We start from the raw sequence: 22,000 nt of genomic DNA, 5'->3' as shown, positions 1-22,000 counted from the left end.
GCAAACTTCTATTTTGAAATACGTTAACAGTAAGAAACCATCAAATGAGCTACATTTTAACAGTAATATAAAAAATTATAAAACAAGTGACTAATTTGAATATTAGCATAAGAATAAAACATAAAAAGCATAAGTTATCTATCATTATGAATCATTAGTTAAAAATTATTATAGGTGATAAGTTATTAAGGCGACACGTAAAAACTTCAATACCTATTCCGTGAATGTTTCTCCAGTCTGTTCGTGTAGGTTGTGCACAATTTGGGCGTTGTAAGCTGTTTAACTGACAAACTGTTTGTCCTAACTACCTTCACCTTGGTTGTCTTTGTATTTGTTGATTCCGAGCTACTCAATGGTGGGAAGGATTTAAACCATGTCACCTGGTCACGACTTTTATTTTTGGTTTTTTTTTTAATCAAGATAAGACTTTTTATTTTATTGATAGATAGTTTTTTTCTTTCGCTCTTTATATGTCATACGAACTTTATTCGCATTCGTACCTCCTTATGGCTTTCACTTTCCTAAATAGATCATACGAAGTGCCTTGGTGAAGTACATCTGTACAACTATTACATGTATGTCAAATGTTGTTTTATTGAACTGTTTGACCATTTATTTCAATAGCATTAGATATCTTACATCGTGTAGGTCATTGTCTGGATGATTGCAGGTGACGGCATTCTGTCAACAGTTTATGTCAGTTTGGCAGCGTCCGGGCAGCAGGTATCTCGATAAGTCCAATTTGGTCCAAATTCTATGATTATACAAAATTCAAACTTAGTAGAAACCTTAAATGATTAATGTTTTTCTTCCTTTTACCAAATAATGTCATGGTACTTTGACCATTGATTCTTATGGCGTCAAGTTGAAATCCAGAAATATTTGCTTCTCAGTGAACCAAAATCTTTCGCCTCGGGTAGTAAAGCTGTATATATTTCAATTAATTTTATCTGTGTGTGGTATTAGAATTAGATAAATAAAACGTCCAATACATATGTATTAAAAGGATACAGGATATACCAAATTATAAAATTCGCCATCAAACAGCGGTTCCATTAGTGATGCTTGCAGATACTAGTGTTGAAGTCTAGGAGGCTATTTAGGGAAATCAAAACCGGCCGACCAAAAGTAAAAGGCATAACAAATATCATTCAACTCTTTCTTGTAAAATCAAGGTTAGGTACGGATTTCCTTATAGTGTTCTCGCATAAGTGTTGTCACAAAAAGTCTCAAAAGTACAAGGATAATAAGTCGATGTGTTCCGGAAGAGTAAGCGTCTTATGCTTCATTGACGACACCCGTGATGTAAACCTTTGTCCATCCGTAATTTGGCTTCTGGCACGAAAGTAGTGATAATGGTAACAGACCCGTGAACATTAAAACACCAAAGGTTGTTGATGCAAGGCAGTAAGCTATTCAGAAGTAGAGAGTTTACCCAGAAGACAGTATATCATACAACTTATCCTTGCTTGCAAACGATTTCTGCTCACTAATGGTCTAGACTCGATTTTTATCAAGCTTGTATACATTTCCACATTTTTGCCGGAAAATGGAATACTAGCTGGTCATGTTTTGTATGGCAGTCTTTAGATTAATAAAGGGAAGCTTTCCCTCACATTGAATTCCTTAACTTCACATTCAGATATGGAATTACTGGTTTGATCAATATTGAACACCTCTCGATTGACTTTGTGTTTGATGATATTTTCAGGACAAGTGAAGAAAATAACTTCGCCAAATCTTCCTACCTTCAACATTGATAAACTTAAAAGAAATGCGTTGACTTCATTAATATTTAAACTTAAAATCAAAGTCACAACCCTCTTCAATATCGAGGCCGCCATGCTGACGTTACTTAGCATCTTGATTTTTACGTTCAACTTGACATACGCGACGCGACGGGACGGGACGGACGCGACGGGACGGACAGACATGGGCATCGCTATATGCCCCCGCCATATATAAAAATGAGGACAGTAGGTTCTATTGTTATGCCTTTACCTTGTGAAAGAGGTCACATTATTTTGTCTTCTGAAGATGAGTTCAGTTTCAATCCCAGTGCTACCAGAATCACTTTTACCACCTATCTGACGATTTTTGGGATTAATATCGTCGACTATCGTGCTTCACATAGGTTAGTTCCTCTGTGTTTATTTATAATTGATCACCAACTAGCCATTTTGTTTTTTTATCTGTTCTAAAATAAACAATACACAAATGAAACTTTTCACCATCAAAATCCAAGATGACCACCTCTTGGCCATTTCATTTTTCCACGGGGGAACATATGTATAAAATTAGCTTATGATCTATGAGTGTTTCTCAAGAACTAGTGATAACAAGTTTTGTTAAATTAGGACAGAGGGACAATGAACTGACTATAGATCACAGAAAAATGTTGATCTGAACAGCCTACTGTAGTGATGGTAGGCTACAAAGCCACTGATGTGTAATTTATCTGGGTGTATTATGAGTTACATTAATGAATATGTCAAATCATTATCTATTATGTACAAAGCAACTTACTAACAAAGTTGTTTAGATGTTTTGCATAACAATTAATTATCAAATACCTCTGCATATACACTAGAATAAATGTCTTCAAATAAACAAAGAAAATATAGTTGATTGCAGGTTTAATGAAATACATCTACAGGTATGTCATGAACACAAAAAACAGACATTATCATTATATCTATTTCATAGACGAAATTGTCTTTATCTATGTGATAAAGAGAAGACCTTTCATCATAGAATAAGATCTAGATGATATGGGGGAGGGGGGGGGGGAGTTGTGGGTGAAGTTGTTTCTAGATAGTATAATGTCTTATATCAGAAAGTCATTCACATCATCATTTATCATCATATTGGAATCCATAAGTATTTTAACTTACTGCAACACGAAATCACTTGTGTCTAGATAGTATAATATCTTACATCAAAAAGTCATTCACATCATCATTTATTATCATATTGGAATCCATAAGTATTTTAACTTACTACAACATGAAATCAATTTTGTCCTCTATCTCACACTGGTATGCTAATTTATCATGAGATACACGTACTATTAATAATTTTCATGATTGTAATGACTAAATGTACACTATAACAAACAAGAAAGCCTGTATTTTGATTAGAAAAATCATTTCTAAAGAAGCTTCACTATTTCTTTCTTAATCTGGTTTAGTAAACAGGTCTCTAACTACTGCCCTAGCTTAAAATGTATCCCTGTGGATGCAAATGGAAACAAAAAAAAAAAAAGATAGATAAATGTTTTCCAAAATCTAAGATATCTTTATTCAGGATTTCTTCACATTATTTTACAGTTAATTTTACAATATTAAAAGTTTACTTAAATTTTTTTTCAAATATTTAAAGTCATCCTAAATATGGATTAAATTTTAAATGCAAACAGTATCCAAATATAAGAAATGATACCTCATTTGAAAATGTTTGTACCACTGCTACAACACAGCAACATTGTTCAAAACTATCATCATTCAAAACGTTTAAGACAGGGTGGATAATACAAATACACTACAGTTGCTCACTGTATTAAATGCAAGGATTTCTGATTATCACATATGACCATTAACTGATCACAATCTGATCTATAAATAATTCACAATGAAACCTTTGAAATCTTAAAGTTATACACAGTGAAACCTTTCTAATCCAAAACATTTTTAAACTCTAAAGTCTGAGTCAATAAACCCTGTGTAACTCATCACATCGTGCTGAAACCTTTTCCGTTTGAAAACAATCAGTTAATACTTATGTCAGAGATTTTTTTTTACTTGGGATGGAGAAATTTTGGTTCGTTTTGAGAGTAGAATTGGTGAATTTGGAAGGATAATTTCAGGTGTAAATTGCAAATTTTGAGAATTTGACCAAAATATAAATTAATTTCAACTGGGAATCATACCCAAAATCACTCAAAAAAAACCCCTGTTTGTATAAGCCTAGGGGCACACAGGTAATATTGCTCATAATTATCTCGTCAAAACGTCATCACTACTTCTTATTCATGTTCAGGGAGTGAACTTTAACAGAAAAATGAAATATTATTGGTTTGGTATTTTAGTGAACATCAATACAAATAGATGGGCTTATTATATGGAAAGATAAGACAAGATCATGATCAATCTCACCTGACAGCTCCATTGTGTCAGATGAGACAAAATTCACAGTACAATGTATTTCAAAATGTGTCATAAAGAGACTGATTATTAAAATTTACAAACCAAAAGCATTTGAATAAATCCTTAATAGCCATTTTATGTTATCATGATAGAGCAAACCTCAGACACCACCAACCAGTTTTGATGCTGCGTTCATCACCCCGTGAACAGCTAGGGGTATTTTGAAGATGGGTCTACATGTAGTAGCTGAAGGCTACTTTACTGAACAACATAAACGAGACTTGATAGGAAGCATCAAACCAAACATGTTGCATCGTCACTATGCCAGTGATCTACCAACTGAGCTATTGAGGTTCATTACCATCACCTAGATGCTATATATGTGTTTAATGATTGATTGATTGACAGGTTTTCCATCTCCGTGACTCCTCCCATGTCTGGGTATCGTCTCGCCGACAAACATCAGTGTTCTGGCGACATTCCTGTTTAATATTGCAGTACTATAACATAATACTTTATCACAAGTTAAAAACAGCGTAATACACACATTATTTTCAAGTTAGATGTAAATAGCATCATACAATTGTTATGAAGAAAAGAGTGTAACATCCTTGTTAAAAAGCTCATGTGTAAGATGGAGATAATTGAGGACTTTTTACAGTTAAAAAAAAAAAGAATTTGAATGATCCCCACATTTGTGATATGTGTGTATAGTATTTATCAATTGTTTACTAATTTGATTTTGCCTTGCAATTTTTTTTAACATGTCTGACAGATTCTCTTTCAAATTGCCACTCGAGTTATATCATCTTTGGCGTGTAATTTGTATGTGTATACATCAAAGGAACTAAAACCAGGAAGTGTGGCAAAAAATATTGCATTTCCCAGAAAAGAGAAAAAAGTTCATGGGCATTAATACTTATTACAACAAGACTGCCATGGACACAATATACGCTGCCACAAAATATAAAGATCAAGATAGAATGGCATAAATCTTACAAAAATCAATGAATCGTAAAATCACCCCTTCATGCACATCGAACCATTTGAACTATTGTATTAGCGACATTGAGCAAGTTTCATGAAAATCTGATGATTAGTTTAGGAGGAGTTGCGTTAACAAGAAATGGACACACGGACGTACGGACGGACAGACGAAGATGACGCCAATATACGACCGCCTCCCACGGCGTATCAAAATTATTAAGGATTGATTCTAAATATAAAACAGCAAATCCATTAAAAATAATTAATAGTAATGTATTATATACTTACCATGATAATGTGTATTAGATTTCAATGAATTTATATAAGTAATTTAGTATTTAAGTAAAAAAAATTAATGAAAACAGATAAACACCAGGTTTTAAGTACATATTCCCTTCCACTTCATTGTGAAGAATAAATATCACATTTGCTCACTTATAGCTGCAGCAAAAAACATTGAAAAAAGAAAGCAAAAAACAAACAAGAGGCCCATGGCCTTAACGGTCATCTGACAAAAAGCAAGCCAAACTCTAACAACAGTGAGTCTGCTGTTAAAACAGTGGGCTTTATTCATTTGAATAAACTTGGTAGCCCTTCCTCCCAACACCCTACAGGCCCAATATGAGCACTCTGAGCCTTTTGGTTACTGAGAAGAAGTTGTTTACAGATTTTAACATATTTGAACCTGTGATCTTGAAAGTGGGTCAAGGTCATTCACTTGAACACATTTGGTAACACTTCCTCAAAGCATCCTACAGGCCCAATATCAGCACTCTAATCATTTTGGTTATTGAGAAGTCATTTGCATATTTTAACAATTTTAACCCCTGTGACCTTGAAAGTTGCTTATTGAACACATTTGGTAACACTTCCTCAAAGCAACAGGCCCAATATCAGCACTCTAATCATTTTGGTTATTGAGAAGTCATTTGCATATTTTAACATATTTAACCCCTGTGACCTTGAAAGTCGGTCAAGGTCATTCATTTGAACAAATTTGGTAGCATGTAATCCCAGCATCCTACAGGTCCATTACCAGCACTCTTGGACTTTTGCTTATTGAGAAGAAGTCGTTTGTATATTTTAACATATTTGACCCCTGTGACCTTGGAAGTGGGCCAAGGTCATTCATTTGAACAAACTTGGTAGCCCTTCATCCCAGCATGCTACAGACCCAATATCAGCATTCTGAGCCTTTGGGTTGTTGAGAAGAAGTTGTTTAAAAATTTTAACATATTTGACCCCTGTGACCTTGAAAGTGGGTCGAGGTAATTCATTTGAACAAATTTGGTAGCCTTTCTTCAAAGCATCCTACAGGCCCAATATCAGCACTCATGGACTTTTGCTTACTGAGAAGAAGTTGTTTAAAAATTTTAACATATTTGACCCCTGTGACCTTGAAAGTGGGTCAAGGTCATTCATTTGAACAATCTTTGTAGGGCTCCATGCTAGCATGCTATGGGCCAAGTATTAGCCCCCTAGGCCTTCTAGTATTTGAGAAGAAGTTTTTTAAATGAAAAGTTTACGGACAACCCACAACGCACAGCGGACGACGGACAAAGCACGAAGGCGAAGAATTAAAATGTCTGCAATTGTGTATTAAAATATATTTCATAGAAGAAAAAAGGTTTCAGACATATTCAGATCTATATTTTTTTTCGTACTGATGCACACACGTATTTCATGGAAATAAAAAAACTTGTTTTCATCAAGTGATACCATATAATATATACGATACTAAGTGACCCAGGTCCATATCTCTCATTATCAAAGTCAATGGTGATGTCTAGAATTGTGTTCACTCAACCATAAATTTCATCAAATTCAGTTTCATATGTTAGAATTTAATGTGAAATTTAATAATGAATGCATCAAGGGTTCTGCCATGTGTTTGACAATATGCATGGCTCTCCTCTCTTAATTATGATGGATCTTTTTGTCCGTTTGGAAAAGAACCGAAAAGTAAAGGGGGATCACTCTCACAATACAAACTGAATTTTGCTGTAAATTGCAATAGATGCAATAAGATTTTTTAAATAAAGTTCAAAGGAAAATAAATGACCGAGTTCCAGATGGAGAGAAGGAATGACAAGATGATATTTATAACACAAATCTCATTGAACAGACACAGCTGAAAAGTTGTCACTTTTCTTTGAAAACAAAACAACAATTATTGTAAATAATAAATAAAGCAAGTAAAATCATTCAAACAAGCAACCATATTTGGCACACCATTCAAATAACAAACACTATAATTGGTTACGCTGTAGATCTGTATATAAAGTTAGTTGATCTATATGTACATTTCCAAAGTGTATTCTCTATTTGGCCTAACCAACAAAATTGATATTCACATTTCAGTCAAGTCTGACAATCAGCTGGTCTGCTATTTCATCAATTGTTAGAATGTTTCACTAGTGTGGAAATTCCAAATGAATGTTGTTTATTATTTTTTTAAGTAGGGTAAATAAAATTAGATGTCAAAATGTAAATATATGAAATAATTTTCTTCTTCTTGTTTATGAAATGTAAACTTCATTTTTTTAACAGATATTTCAACATACCGTGCTAACACCTGTAATTCAAAATATTATTTTTTTAAAAAATGCAGTTTACACATCAGCAAACAACAAAAAAGAAAAATCATTTCTTTAAAAACCATAGCAGACTTTAATCAGGAACAAATAATCAGTCATATTGTGCTGCAGAAGACAGCTAGGCACAAAAGAAACATGTTTCCTTGTACTTTTTTTTTCAAGACTCTGTCAATAACTCAGTCAACAAAAGATAATTTTTTAAATATCTCGGTAGACCAAGGCCATGTACCAGTTTCTTTATCTGGCGTGGATTGCCATAGCTCCTGAAATAGTTACGACAGACAGATATGAGACGAGGAGGTTGGCAAGCCTTCTTTTTCAACATTGTCACAATGTTTGCTTGATCTTCTAGCTCAGGAACTTCTCCCCTGTGAAGCCATTCCTCTGCGTTAATGTTGTATCCTGCTGAGAGCAGTAGGTATACAATATCTATGCAGTTCTTGTACACAGCTAGGAACAGAGTAGTCTTTGGAGAATTGAACAGCGGTACTGGGGAATTACTGTGGGAATGCTGGTTAGTGCCAATGCTATTCACCTCCATTCGCACGTTTATTCCGAGAAGTATTTTCACAATCTCCTTGTGGTTTCCATATACAGCATTCCATAAAGGTGAGACATTAATAGAACTTCTAAGGTCAGGATCTGCTCCATATTCCAGAAGTAATTTCACCGTATCTGTCATACCATTGTATGTAGCATACAACAGGGCAGTGTCATTGTCTTTATCCTGGTTATTAACATTGCAACCCAGTGGTAACAACATCTCTACTGCCGCTGGGTGGTCACCGTGACAAGCCAATCCAAGTGGAGAATTTTTGTCACATGTGACCTTGTCGTGTTCAACCCCTTCACATTCTAACAATACTTTCAGCATGGCTGTGTGACGATTCCACGCTGCCATGTGCACTGCATTATATCCCTGAAGAGAGCTCAAATTAACGTCTGCACCACCCTTAGCGAGAACTTCCACCACATGAGTTTCACCTTGATTGGCAGCGACAACTATGGGAGTCATCAGATCACCAGCCAATCGAATGTTTGGATCGGCGTTAGCATCCAATAAAGCTTTTACCACATTAGCATTACCTGAAAAGACATTAATATGTTGTTTACAATCTGATTCTGTATAGCTGGAAATATATCTTATTTCGCTATATTCACAGCCAATATAGATAGCGTAAAATTAGTAAACATTTCTACAGTAAATGAAACTAAATATATGCTATACCTGTATATATGGACACCAGCTCATAGTTGAACATGTGTTTTAACACAACTGTGGACTACTACATTATTATTTACTCTGAACATGATACAGCAAGATACATTGAATGTTTTTATGAATAATTACAAAATTAAACTATCATCCTATATAGAGACTTTGTAAATTCAAAACTTTTAGTGTGGTTACATGTTAAGTTATTTTCAAATCACAAAAATTTTATGTGAGAAAATTAATGAATTGTCAAATCAATATTTAAACAATCTTTTGATTAGTGAGAATTCAAGTCATACAAATAAACCACATCACTTTTAGATCAAGGTCTATCTTTTTTTTTATTCTTACTTTACAGAAAGCTAACTCAAAACAAAAAAACACATCATGAAATAACAATATGTGGAAGTGCCTTGTCATTCTAAGAACAGCTTCTACTGTGTTTTAATATCAGTTGTGTATGAAAACATGAATTAATGTATAATACTCATTTTCACTTATTATTCTCATCGATTTGAATTGGCAACATTTAAATACAAGATGACAAGAATTTCGACTATTGGCTGACTTCCACTCACCAACATACACAGCAAAGTGCAGAGCTGTCTCATTGCGAGGATTTCTATAATCAACATCCACACCCTTTTCAAGCAGTTTGGAAACATAGTCCATTCCTTTAGTGGCAGCGATCATGAGTAGACTAGTTTCACCGTTTCTGCTCGTGCCGTTGACATCTGCTCCAGCATCTATCAGCATGTCATATATCTCTTTACTTTGCCAACGAAGACATAGAGAGGCTGGTGTGTCTCCATTAGCACTCTTTGAATTGACATTCACACCAGGCAGTTTTAAAATGTTTCGTACCAGTGTTATCTTCTTCTGTTGCACTGCCCGCATTAAAGCTGTTATTTTTTCGGTAGTACAAACAGCATTAACATCAATATCCTGTGTGAGGAGGAAATCAGCTGCTTCTGCATTTCTCAGAGTCACAGCTATGTAAAATGGTGAAAGTTTCAACAATGTTGTTTGTTGTTTGAACATACAGCCATGGGATGCAAGCAGTCGCAACAGTTCTACATTATTAGCAGAGGCAGCTATATGAAGAAATGTCAACTTCACAACTGAAACTTTGTGATCACCAGAACCAATATAGGGACATTTACACTCCCCACGGCGTATTACCTCTGAAATGTTGTCAATCATTGGTTTCGACTGGTGAGGCTCCTGTATAAAATGGTGCTCAATTTCTAGTCCACATCTACACCGTGAACCAACACCTGAAACAAGTTTTTAAAATAAGCAACTACATATACATCACTTTATTGGTTCTGCCATAATTTATGATATCCCAATATTTATTTCATTTCTGTGATTGCTGGTAAAAATCACTTGTCATTTCTATCACAAGTATTTGTATAGCAGACAGATTCAACTACATTGATGAGAATTGTGTAGTAAATGTAATTTTTGATAGGTGAGTACTATGACCTTAATTGTGAAGTAGAAATATACTTTTCCTTTATTCAATTTTTTTTATGGAATCTAGGTGACTATTAACTTACAAAACTATAATCACCATGCCCATAATTCAAAGTTATGTTAATTTTTCATTCAATTCAGATTTTAAAATATGAATTTAATAAACTTACTAATTTCAATTTCTTTTTCGATGAGCTCTTCATATTTCTTGACAAGCTCCATACAGTCAGCATCCCTGCTCATTATGCTTTCATACAACTCTGACTGGTACCTCTTGATTTCTATCGGAAGAAAACATGAGTTCCACCTAAATATCATGAGGTATGCATAAAGCAAACAAAATATAAATATGTTATATATGAATGCATAGCTGTGTCATTAATCAGACTATAAATGCCAATGCATGGCAGTTCAATGCTTGTACACAAATTAACTTTTTTTTTCCAAATATACACTTTTTTTCTTTACTGATAGCATAATTCTTTAGAATGAACATGCATTTTGACAAAGTACAGTCATTTTTATTATTATTATCATTATTACATTCTTAATGGCCCGTTAACACATGAAAGGTCATTAGGGCCATCAACGGGTAAAACATATAGCAATCCAAAAAGGGAATAACATTAAACAAACTACAACGTAAAAGAAAACACTAAAAATCTTAAATGGGTATATTATCACAAAAGATTAAAATGATATGTCATAGTCTATGTTATACATGAACATCTTTCAGATAATCTAGAATTTTACAAATCTCAACAGTTTCAAAAATGGTCTATAGACTTGTAATATGGCTATCACTTCATGATGACATGATGAAACAAATGTTGGTAATTCAAGAACATTTCTTTCACTTTATTATCAACAAAAAAGGGGTTTTAACACAAGCACCTGAATGCAAAATATCAACCAGTACCATATATAATATTTATCCCACCATTTTCCAATGTATATCATATCCAAACATATAGATCTACACCAGTTCAAAAGAAATGTTAACCAAATCTATTTTGCTGTTCTGTAATTAGCCAACCATCTAGTTTGAGTTATAGTCTATAGGTTGACCCTGTGTGACTGTTGTAACCCATACATCAATGAACTACTGACCAGAACAAAGTTCAGTGATATTTTACACATTATGGCCTTTCTTTTTCAATTCACTCACCTATCACATTCATTTTCTTTCCTATATTCATCTTTAGTATTCTCCTTAGATGTGATATTGTGTAGCTTTCACTTCAGAAAAAGATCTGTGAAAAAAAAAAGATAATATTTTTGTGACAATTTTTTGATCAACACAAAATGAAATTTACAGAATATGCAATAAAGGCAAAGTAACTGCAAAAGAACTACACTGAGATTCCAACCAGGGACCTCTAAACTCAACAGGGATCCTTCTGCCAATTGAGCTATCCATAAACTGAAAGCATTTAAGGAAATTATACATCAATTCTAAGGCATTTGTTTCTGGCAATATCATAACTGGTTGCCAGAGTAAATCTTGTTAGTAGATTTCAGTTTTAAATTTCAATTTCAACAATTTACTCTTGATATTTATTACCATCAATGACTATATGAAACTGATGTCATTTCTCTCTTCTAATGGAAATATGCTGAAAATAGTTTTTATCAAATTTTATATCATAGGGACAATAGAACATGGTGTCCTGGTAGATGTGATCACTAATGCCTCAGCATGAGTCACCAAATGCAGTCAAGTGTGAGCAGCAGACTGCTCATTTCAGTATGGGGTTTGACTCCAACTCTGCACAATGTCTCTCCTGTTTGCTATCCCTATATTTGCACAATGGGTATCAGGCATTCCTAGAGGACTGGGCGGATATGGAGAATAATTATTTGTATTTCTTTGTATACAGGCTGGTACATATGTATTAAATGTTATAATGCCTTGGACACAAAACCCAGTTATCTGGAATGTATGTGATATTGCTGTACTACTCAAAGAAAGATTTTTCTTCAATCCATGATTGTGACACAGAACAACTTCTCATAACTGTCAGCAAAACCATGACAATATCCAAAATGGATCATGTCCGTTTTTAAGAGAATTACCTTAGTACAATTGTTCCCCAGATTTACAAATGGATGCATTATGTGTAAATCAAGCATACATAGCATACTTAATGTTCATGATCGTGAATCACCATACAGTTTCCTTCACAAAATGTTAGATGGACAAAAGCATTGTGGTGGTTCTTCCACATCAGCCATCTCATGATCTGTCCTCATATCTTATTTATAGTGAAATGTAGGAATCCAGAGGAAACTTGGGCTACTCAATAAAGCGTAGAAGCAGAAATATATATGAAACTTGTAAAGGTTTAATTACTCAAAAATAAAAAAAAGTGTTATTTTGGAGATGTTTGAGGAAAACCATCTTAGGAAAACTAATGTGCCATCAGTGTGAAAACAACTAATCCAACAGACATCATCCCAAACTTGGGGAAAATAGTCTGAAGTGCACACCTGATTGCACACATCATGACAGTCACTGTCTGCTACCAAGTACCCTGTAGCTACATTATATAGATAAATGTCGCATGCAGTTAAATAACACATTTACTACAGTATTTCTACATTATCAAAGTTGAGACTGACACTGAATGATAAAACACATGCGGTTACATATTGTATTTATAAAGTGTAGGATTGAGTTTATACAATTACACGTACTTATAATTGTAAATGGGCTAGGAAAGGGAGAGAACAGGTGATGGTATCAGAGCATAATAAGCTTTCGTAATGATAACCTGAACCTGCTCCAAATAAGAAGAACATGACATCTGTCTTTCTGTCTAGGGGGCACATGTACATGTCCAAGTCTCTTTCAGTGAAAAAAACACATGAATTGGACTTTTTTTACATAAAATTCCTATTATATATATCAAATATTTTCCTAATATCCTACCTACAGCGAAGGATCTGTATTTCACAAATAGAACGTCATCCGATTCATGTGGAAAAAAAACAGTACCAACATCGATATAATTGTTAAATACAACTCCCGTGGCATGACTATCAAGCGAATACTTGATTTTTTTTTAACAATATTATCACTGGAACTTATATCATTGCCCTCTGTCAATCCTGTTGTCCATTGTGCAATAACAAGTGAAGCTATTTTCTAGTGCGACGCAATACATTTCCACTTGTATTTTTGGGCTGCCCCACTTGGCGAGGGAACCCAAATGCTAAGTGCTTAAATACCCAGTAAGGCTATTGTAACTAAAACTAAACTGAAGGAATAATTCATCAACAGCCAAGATGGATATGAAGATTGCGTAACAGTGCCGTGGGTTCTGTTAATGGGCAGTTACTTACAAAATGCATGTTGTCGTTTTGACAAGTCGTGATCGTCGGTCAAATAGGAGAACTTATTCAAGGCGGATAACTCTTTGGCCAATAATGGAAAATATATTATATTGCTTATTTTTTTCGAAATCATACATAAAGACATACAATTAAAATAAATAACTTCTGTGTAATATTTTGTACCAAAATAACATAGAACGGAAATCAAAGAATCTGCACTAATCACTAAAATTATTTCTCTTTTGTAAATCGAAAGTAGCATGCCGCACTTTCGTATTTTTCCTGTAAAATCCTGAAATCAGAGACAGCTTACGCATGTCATACACATGTGAAAGAATCCTGTGTCGTCATCATTGAATGACCTCCCTTTGTAAACTTGGCCAATAGCATTGTTTATTTTTTTGGTCTTTTAAGAGGTTTATCGCAAAACGTGCACAACCTACTGTAGAGGTATTCTCTTATTTTCAAATGAATACTTACACTCAGTTGTGCCTATCCTATACATTGTCATAATAAGAAAAGACACTTATTTTTCTCACTGTCTGGCTATTTATATATCATGAAAGCGTTTGTGCTTAACTGCAATCATTATATATATATATATTAGATATTTTTGACGCAAACAATAGTATTGAGTCTATGTGAATATGATCGAGGAGCGGGTGCGTCAAAATTGGTGAGTTGTCTCCCTGGCGAATCTATAAATATGATTTGCATTTAATCAACGCATATGTAATAAAACCTATCAAAGATCTTCCCTCAGTTTTATTTGTTTAACCGAATCCAAGAGTGTCTTTATTATACACACCTGGCCAAATCAGATGATTTCTTCGTATATTGACTATAGTGATGTGTTCACTCATATAGGACGTTGAGTCAAACAATTTAAAAAATATATATATATATAGCCCATGAAAGAGATGGTTTTGTTCACACCTGTCCAGTAAACCAAAGGGGTTCCCATTTGGGGTTTTACTGGCCCGTCCTTCGAAATAACTGACCATATGCACTCCTATAATAAAATGTGATTTTTTTATTCAACAGATATTGTTGAACTGAATTGTAGCACTCGGATTGTTCCATGTTACCGCTGAATGAAGGCAACATTCAAAACGTGTGGTTTTCAATTATCTTTATATAAATGCATTAATATGGGTACATTTTACCTCGGATTTAAAATGCCAGCGGATACTGGTACACAAAGGCTCTACTCCTCTGTATTAACATGTCACCTGCTTTATCAAGCTACTTACTGCTGATGTTGTATTCATGTGTATAACGTTTAACCCCGAGGAAATATCACTTAGATGACTGGCTACTCATAACATGGTTTGTCTGCTTATCCTTACACACTCCTTGTTATCAGTACTTCCGAAGTACTTTAATCTTTGTCAACTTTCATATGCAAGTTCCACTTGGTCTTAATTATGCATAATAGGACTGATTAAAAAAACAGTATTTCCTACAGGCAGACATCTTGGATTCTGATATATGAGAATATTATTTTTATTCGCTATTTTATGAGTAGCACATTCGTAAATATTCACGTTTCATATCAAAGCTTCCGTCCCTTGCTACTTATAGTTGTACCTGTTTTTATGAAATCAATTGGATAGTAGCAAAATGGCCTACAGATACTTACTGTTAGACAGTGCTCGAAGATTTCGTTTAACGCTTTAACGATCTCCTGACAAAGATGAGTTCATAACCCTGGGATACACTTATCATAAGTTGTGCACGTTTTAATGCAAATTTCATTCATTACCAATCGAAAAATCAACATTCTATGTCATTTTGCTGAGACAATGAACAACTTCAAGTAAGGAGTGTTAAGGGATGTGAAACAGCTACCCTTTAAGGGCACATGCCAGTAACCCCCATCCGGAGGGAACAAAAGACCCATTTTACCATAAGAGAATTACGCTTGCCAAGGTCACATGATGAACCAATCACAAACCATTACATTTCATTTACATGAGAGAAATAGACAATAATGACAATTTACTATACAAAAAATAGTAAAATTTGACCCCCTCCCCGGGTCCAGCGGCTTATCATCCGCTAACAATATTTACCTGTGACATTTCTGTAAGTACAGGCGAATTGTTTTAAAGAACGTGAAAGTTTATCACATTTCAGTGGTTATTAAGGAGGTATTTCAGATGCCTATGTAGGTCATCCTGACCCTAGGGTCAGACGACCTATGGAATGATAGAATATCATCTAGGATCAATTAAGAACAGTCGATCATGTTCATCATAACCCTCCTGAGCTCACTTCTTAGATACTAAGTCATTAATCAAACGTATGTAATCCTGGTAAATACTAGCCGCAATATACCTGGCGACTGAAGAGATCTTCTCTATAGCTCTATCGGTTGAGTGCCATACTAGTAATTCGGGGATACAGGGTTCGATTCATAGCGGAGGCATTGGAATAAATAATGACCTCTGTTTTATTGTTCATGTTGTCACGTGACTAGCTGAAACACTGACACATCGGTCACAAATCTCCGATCCTTTCTACATTGAATATCCATTCATTCAGAAATTATATACAACCTTAGTCTAGCCAAGGACTAGCTGGATATCATAAGTCTATTACTACTTAAATACGTTTACAATTTATACACATATGCAACCTTGAATACAGGCCAAGGTCATGACTTTTAGCAAATATTTAAGCCCTCGTTGCCATCCAATGCAAGCTACTGGCTAAATATTGTGACTTCAAGACAATCTGCAGGAAAAGGCGTTTGACATGTTCTTTTTATTCCATCAACTTGAGCACAATGACTTGGATCAATGCTTTTTTGGCAGGAATACCAGACATTGATGACGTCTTGCAATCTGTTTAGCATCGTATATATTGGAATAATTGTCCTTCAAAAGTAATCCAACGATTGGTTGACAAATTTGACACTTGACTTCCTGTTGGATTCACAGTGCATCATTCTTGTACTTTACTGGTAGAGCCTACTGCTGGTAAAGATATGACTAGCTCGTGGAATATATACGTTTCTTCAGAACACGAGGGCTCGATACAGTTAAAGTAATATTACGTTAATTTTCTCCACAAGAAGTCTAGCATTTAAACATTTAACAGTTACTTCAGTGATCTTGAAAATTAACCAACGTAATATAAATCTTAGCACAATTTCATTTCTCAGCATGTAACGCCGAGGACAACTCACTCTCAAATACCACAAACGTGGTACCAATATCACACGCCAATTCGGCAACTTAGACACGGGGTTACTACTTTTATATAGAAATAATTAATTTTCTCGTACGTGTTTAAAGGGACGATTTTTTAAAAGTAATATCACGTGGTTTCAAACTTTGTGTGTAAGACGGCCTTGTGTTTTAGTGGATGTGCATGGCTACATCGGCATATATCTGCTTGTGTCACGATTCGCACGCACGAATCCTGCGCCTCGACTAAAAGACATATTTGAGCTTTGCGCTACCTGAGATCGAAGGTCATCGCCTGTCTGTGAACGCCCTGTAATGGCGAGTTGGATGAATTTTGATAGGTAAGACATGAATTTATTAAAATTATTTTTAATAATTTATTGATATTTCAATGACTTTTGAAAACGGTTCACGTGTAACGAAAAGCACTGGAGTATAATATTTCATTTTATCTTCAATTTATTGGCGACATGAACATGCATTTATAACGGTAAATGGTGCTCCGCCTCTCAAATATCAATATTTGTACAAACTCTGATCGCTATTGGAACGTTAATTGTTCGGTCTTCCTTCAGTCCGTTCGTCCACGATAACCTTGTATCAGATCAGATCATATTCATTCCATAACATCGCCCTTACCAAGGTCTGCATATGATCATATTAAGGTGATCACTGGTCAAGGTTTAAGGTCAAAGGTCACCATTGACCATCATGAAATAAAAAGCTTGTGTACTAGAATCACTGGAAAGATTTAATTAATATTCACAACATAGCTTCACCCCAACACAATATTACATTTTGGTGGTCATTGGTCAAGGTTAGGGTAAAAGGTCACTGTTGTTTTCTTTTGAAATAATAAAAAAAAACCCGCGTGAAAGATATTTCAAAAGCCTCGTAATATATATATACCTCAATAGATTTATATCAGAAGATGAGGGATAGAGGTACATCTATGTAAGCACATCTTGTTCATTTATTATTTCAGAGATGAACGTCAATGGTATTACAGAACGAGCGTAAAGCTAGAACCAAGAGTACCGCCGATATTACACAGTTCAAAGGTCAATAGTGATGTCAACCAAGTTATCCACAAAGAAACCTTATACGTTAGTTGTGAACCGAAGATCGATGGTTTTTGTCAATCAAGCTTATCATCTGACGGAAAAATTGCCAAAACATCCCAAATTGTATATTATTCCACAAAATACACTTCTTGTAAATATACTTATGTTCAATCCGATGAAGGCAGGCCACCAGTATATAACAACGAAATTAACGTGCGAATTCCATTCTCAGAATTTACAGAAGTTTACCACTCACGGGCAATCCAGATTCCGTCACTGAACAGCCAGTCTGACGTCATAAGTGATGGTGATGTATCTAGTTACAGCGAAAACAATACTTTAACCGACGACACAGTCGATTCTCCACAGTTTTCAGGAAATCCTTTGACCATGTCTACCCCAATTGTCTGCAGACATTTATCGGAGAGAAATCCGAGAATTTTTGAAAATGATTCCATCTCTTACTTGTATGAATTTGATTCCTTAGATTCATTATTTAGCAAGGATTCGACAATATCTGGAGATGACGTCACAGACTACCAAAACCCACAGTATAAAAATGAGGTACTCATCCTAGGGTTAAACAGTAGAAAAAAGAGGTATGCTAAAACTACATCCTTTTTGAAAGGGATCCTTAAAAAGAGATCCCAATAAAATCACAATTTTAAACATGTTCTCTTCTCTTTCTAGTGTCTTGTTAATCAAAGTGACGGCGAAAAATTATTTACCGAATTTACAATTTGACCGTCTTGGTCATACCATGGACTTACAAAGTGACCAAGGGCATTGTTTTGTTATCCCCCCTCCCTCGGGACGAATGTTGGTAAGGAGATATGGAGGTGTGTCTGTACCTTCAACAATTTCGGTCAACCTTCACATTCTTCTGAATGACATACTCTCGCGAATTAATCTTGCTTTTATCCCCCGGAATGTGTTAGGGCCTTATCCGTCGTGCGTCCCTCAGTCCATGTGTCCGTGGGCTTTTCCGGGCTATAACTCCGAAATCGGTCACTTTAACTTCACAAAACTTGCTGTATATATATTAATTTAGTGCCCTAGTTGTGTCTTTTGCTATTGACGACATCTCATTTTTCATATTTTGTGTTACCATGGAAACATTGCCAAAAACACAAAATTAATGCTTACTTTCCTTTCCAGACTACATCATCAAAACCGTTCTAATCAGCACAAGAAAACTTTCTGTATACAAGTGTATATAAGGTTAGTGCCCTGGTTGTGCCTTTTACTATTGTTAACTGTTCTTTTTTATATATATATATTTTGTGTTGCCATGGAAACCATGCTCAAAAATGTATTTTTTCTATGAAAACTACAGTAATGTCTAAAAAATACTTTCTCCCCAGAAAGAAATATGCGGCTCATTTTTTTCAATTCAGCTATGAAATAACTATAACAAATAAATGAGTCGGACAGATTCGAGCAGACAGAAAACCTAATACTCAGTAACACCTAAGATTTTACTGTCTTGTGTACAAGAATTACATGTATATCCGTTCCTACTTGGACTTTCAAAAATATTAGGGGATTGAAACCAAAGGAACATTTTAGAAAAGAATTTTTTGATTGTTCATGCATAAGCAGAAAATCTGTATAACTTGGTAAAACCCATCTGATGGCAGTATGAGAACACTTCAGCAGTATTTGGTTCATCACAATGGTGTGTACTGCCATCCCATCCTTCTGTACACATGTCCCATCCTGTTTCATGCTTAATCAATTTCATATGGTAAGAACAGATCTCAACAGATTTTGTTCATATTTACTCCAAGTATCATAACATCTAGTTCAACACCTTGTCATATCAAGATGTTGGTGGCAATTAGTTAAGATTTTAAGAGGTCACATTTGACAACTTCAAATTCAAATTCATAAAACAATGGTATTTGCATGAATTGAAAGTAGGGACATTCATGTTCTAATTTCAAAATATTACTCATACTTGATGGATTTATAAAAGGTGCTTTTTGGTCTGTCAAATTTTCTTATTATGCATACCTACTTAGACAAATTTAATGAAAAGAAGCTAAAAATGTTATATCGTTATGACGTTTCCATGACTACAGGATCACCTTCATCAGACAAATGACCAGAATGAAGCATACTAATACATAGTCTACAGGATGGTAATGAATCAACAATTTTTTTTGACTGTTCTATAATCCTATGTACACTAAAGTAGAAAACAGTGTGACAATGTAGTAAAAAGGTCATAGAAAAAAAGTCATTGTTGATATCAAAATCCATACTGCAAATGAATAAAATCAAATGATCTAGTCAGCATATAAATATTTTACTTATGATAGATCAATCTATATGAATGTACATGTGAATGTTAATGCCAATATTAAATAAAAAATTCATTCTCATTTACAAGAAACATGACCATTACATAAAACACTTATAGTCATTACAGTCATAACAATGGCATTTTCAAACAGTGTCAAGCAAAATCATATTTCACTAATATAAATTCAAAACAGCATTCATAAGAATAAAAATGGTAGTCTCTGAGTGACAGGTATTGTGATAGTCCCATCATTTCCATTCAACAAGATGTATCCCCAGGTAAGAAGAACATTGTTTATTTTACATCCAGTTGTGTATGTCTCCTATTTTCATTTCAAGCTCTCATTAACACCCCAGGCAGCATGGTCTTGTTGACGAAGAGTCTGCTTCCTAGTCTTGTCCTTTGGTAGCAATTCATCAATATCATAATAAACTGGAAAAAAATAAATAAAAATCACTTACATTTTTCACATTATCATTTCATTTCAGGATTTTAATAATTTTTTTTTATCAATTTTCCTTTATTCAAAACTTCTCATTGATATACAACGATTTCTATCACCATCAGTTCCTTCTGCATTAATAAATACAACAGACTGATAAAGTGATATAATTTCAATCTCATTCCAAAATTCTTGGTATGAAAAATACATCAGTTCTATATCCCAAACAAGAAAACAATGCATCACTGATTCTCTTCAGAGAGAAGCCCTTCTTGGCAAAAATTTAAAAGCATATGAAGAAATACTGAAATACCTTTAATATATCACACATTTGCAATAACAGAGAGCTGGTATTCAGTTTATAATACATTACAAGAATTTTTCCAAAATCAACATTTTCCCCTTTTCAACATACTGTCAGATGCTCTGATCAAAATGTTACTTACGTTTTGAAAACCAAGGCAGCTGTGTGTACACCCTCTTCCTGAAGTCTGGAAAAATTATTCATAGCTATAGCAATTCCTAAAACTATCAGTACCAATATGTAAAAACGCAAAGAAAGTAATTATAATTATACTCATAGCTATAAGGTCTTCATCAGGACCTTGCGATTCCTAAAACTAATGATATAAGCAGTACCATTATAATGTATTTGTCTCTAACTGCCCTGCATACCTCAGGTATCCATACTCAACGCGAACTACCCATCCAAAATACCCTCCGAGATCCACCTGACGTTGGCTCCTCCGCTATAGTTTCTAACGCAAAGAAAGATAATGCAAGCAAAGGTTCAAAAGATAAAGGTATTTTCAGGGATTTATACGACTGACCATGTTGACTTCTAAAAAACAACAGCATCCCTCTAACCGACATCTTTTGGTTAATATCTCTACCATCTGGTGTTTAGATATTCAACTAGAAACTTCCTTAAAAAGAAATTCCCAAGGGCCTGTATCACTCACGATGATATTTCATTAATCCTTTATGACATTTTAATTTACAGTAATTATAAATAATTTCTCCTTTAGTTCTGCTTCTCAGAACTAAGGGTAATCAACATTCCTTCTGCTATAATGTTCCAAGATATTAGTAAAACATAAATATTAACACCATGGCTTTACAATAAGAGATCGTGAGACAAACCCTCTGTTGAATAATGTTCTAGGATATTAGTAAAGGTGATATGCTAAAACCAAGGCTTTACAATAAGAGACAGTGGGACAGACCCCAGT

At 34.5% G+C, this 22,000-nt stretch overlaps 2 protein-coding genes across 2 annotated transcripts; one reads left to right on the top strand and one right to left on the bottom strand.

Annotated features, from left to right (window-relative positions):
- Nucleotides 1–7,700: 7,700 nt before the first annotated feature.
- LOC132552620 (ankyrin repeat and KH domain-containing protein 1-like) lies at nt 7,701–13,820 on the bottom strand. The gene is made up of 5 exons (XM_060216809.1): nt 13,770–13,820; nt 11,593–11,677; nt 10,595–10,705; nt 9,524–10,222; nt 7,701–8,815 (listed from the first exon to the last, which is right to left on the bottom strand). Exons 2-5 carry the CDS (start codon nt 11,621–11,623, stop codon nt 7,887–7,889), a joined length of 1,770 nt encoding a protein of 589 aa, XP_060072792.1. The 5' UTR covers nt 11,624–11,677; nt 13,770–13,820; the 3' UTR covers nt 7,701–7,886.
- Nucleotides 13,821–17,269: 3,449 nt separating this feature from the next.
- Nucleotides 17,270–18,672, top strand: LOC132552642 (uncharacterized). The gene is made up of 2 exons (XM_060216830.1): nt 17,270–17,295; nt 17,940–18,672. The coding sequence occupies exons 1-2, from the start codon at nt 17,270–17,272 to the stop codon at nt 18,670–18,672; spliced, it is 759 nt and encodes a 252-aa protein (XP_060072813.1).
- Nucleotides 18,673–22,000: the final 3,328 nt, after the last annotated feature.

This window comes from Ylistrum balloti, unplaced genomic scaffold (genome assembly GCF_031769215.1).
Source record: "Ylistrum balloti isolate Yb309-2 unplaced genomic scaffold, AGI_CSIRO_Ybal_v1 Utg370264, whole genome shotgun sequence".
Taxonomy (NCBI): domain Eukaryota; kingdom Metazoa; phylum Mollusca; class Bivalvia; order Pectinida; family Pectinidae; genus Ylistrum; species Ylistrum balloti.
Note: the sequence above shows the minus strand (reverse complement) of the source record. Positions and strands in the feature narration are given on the sequence as shown.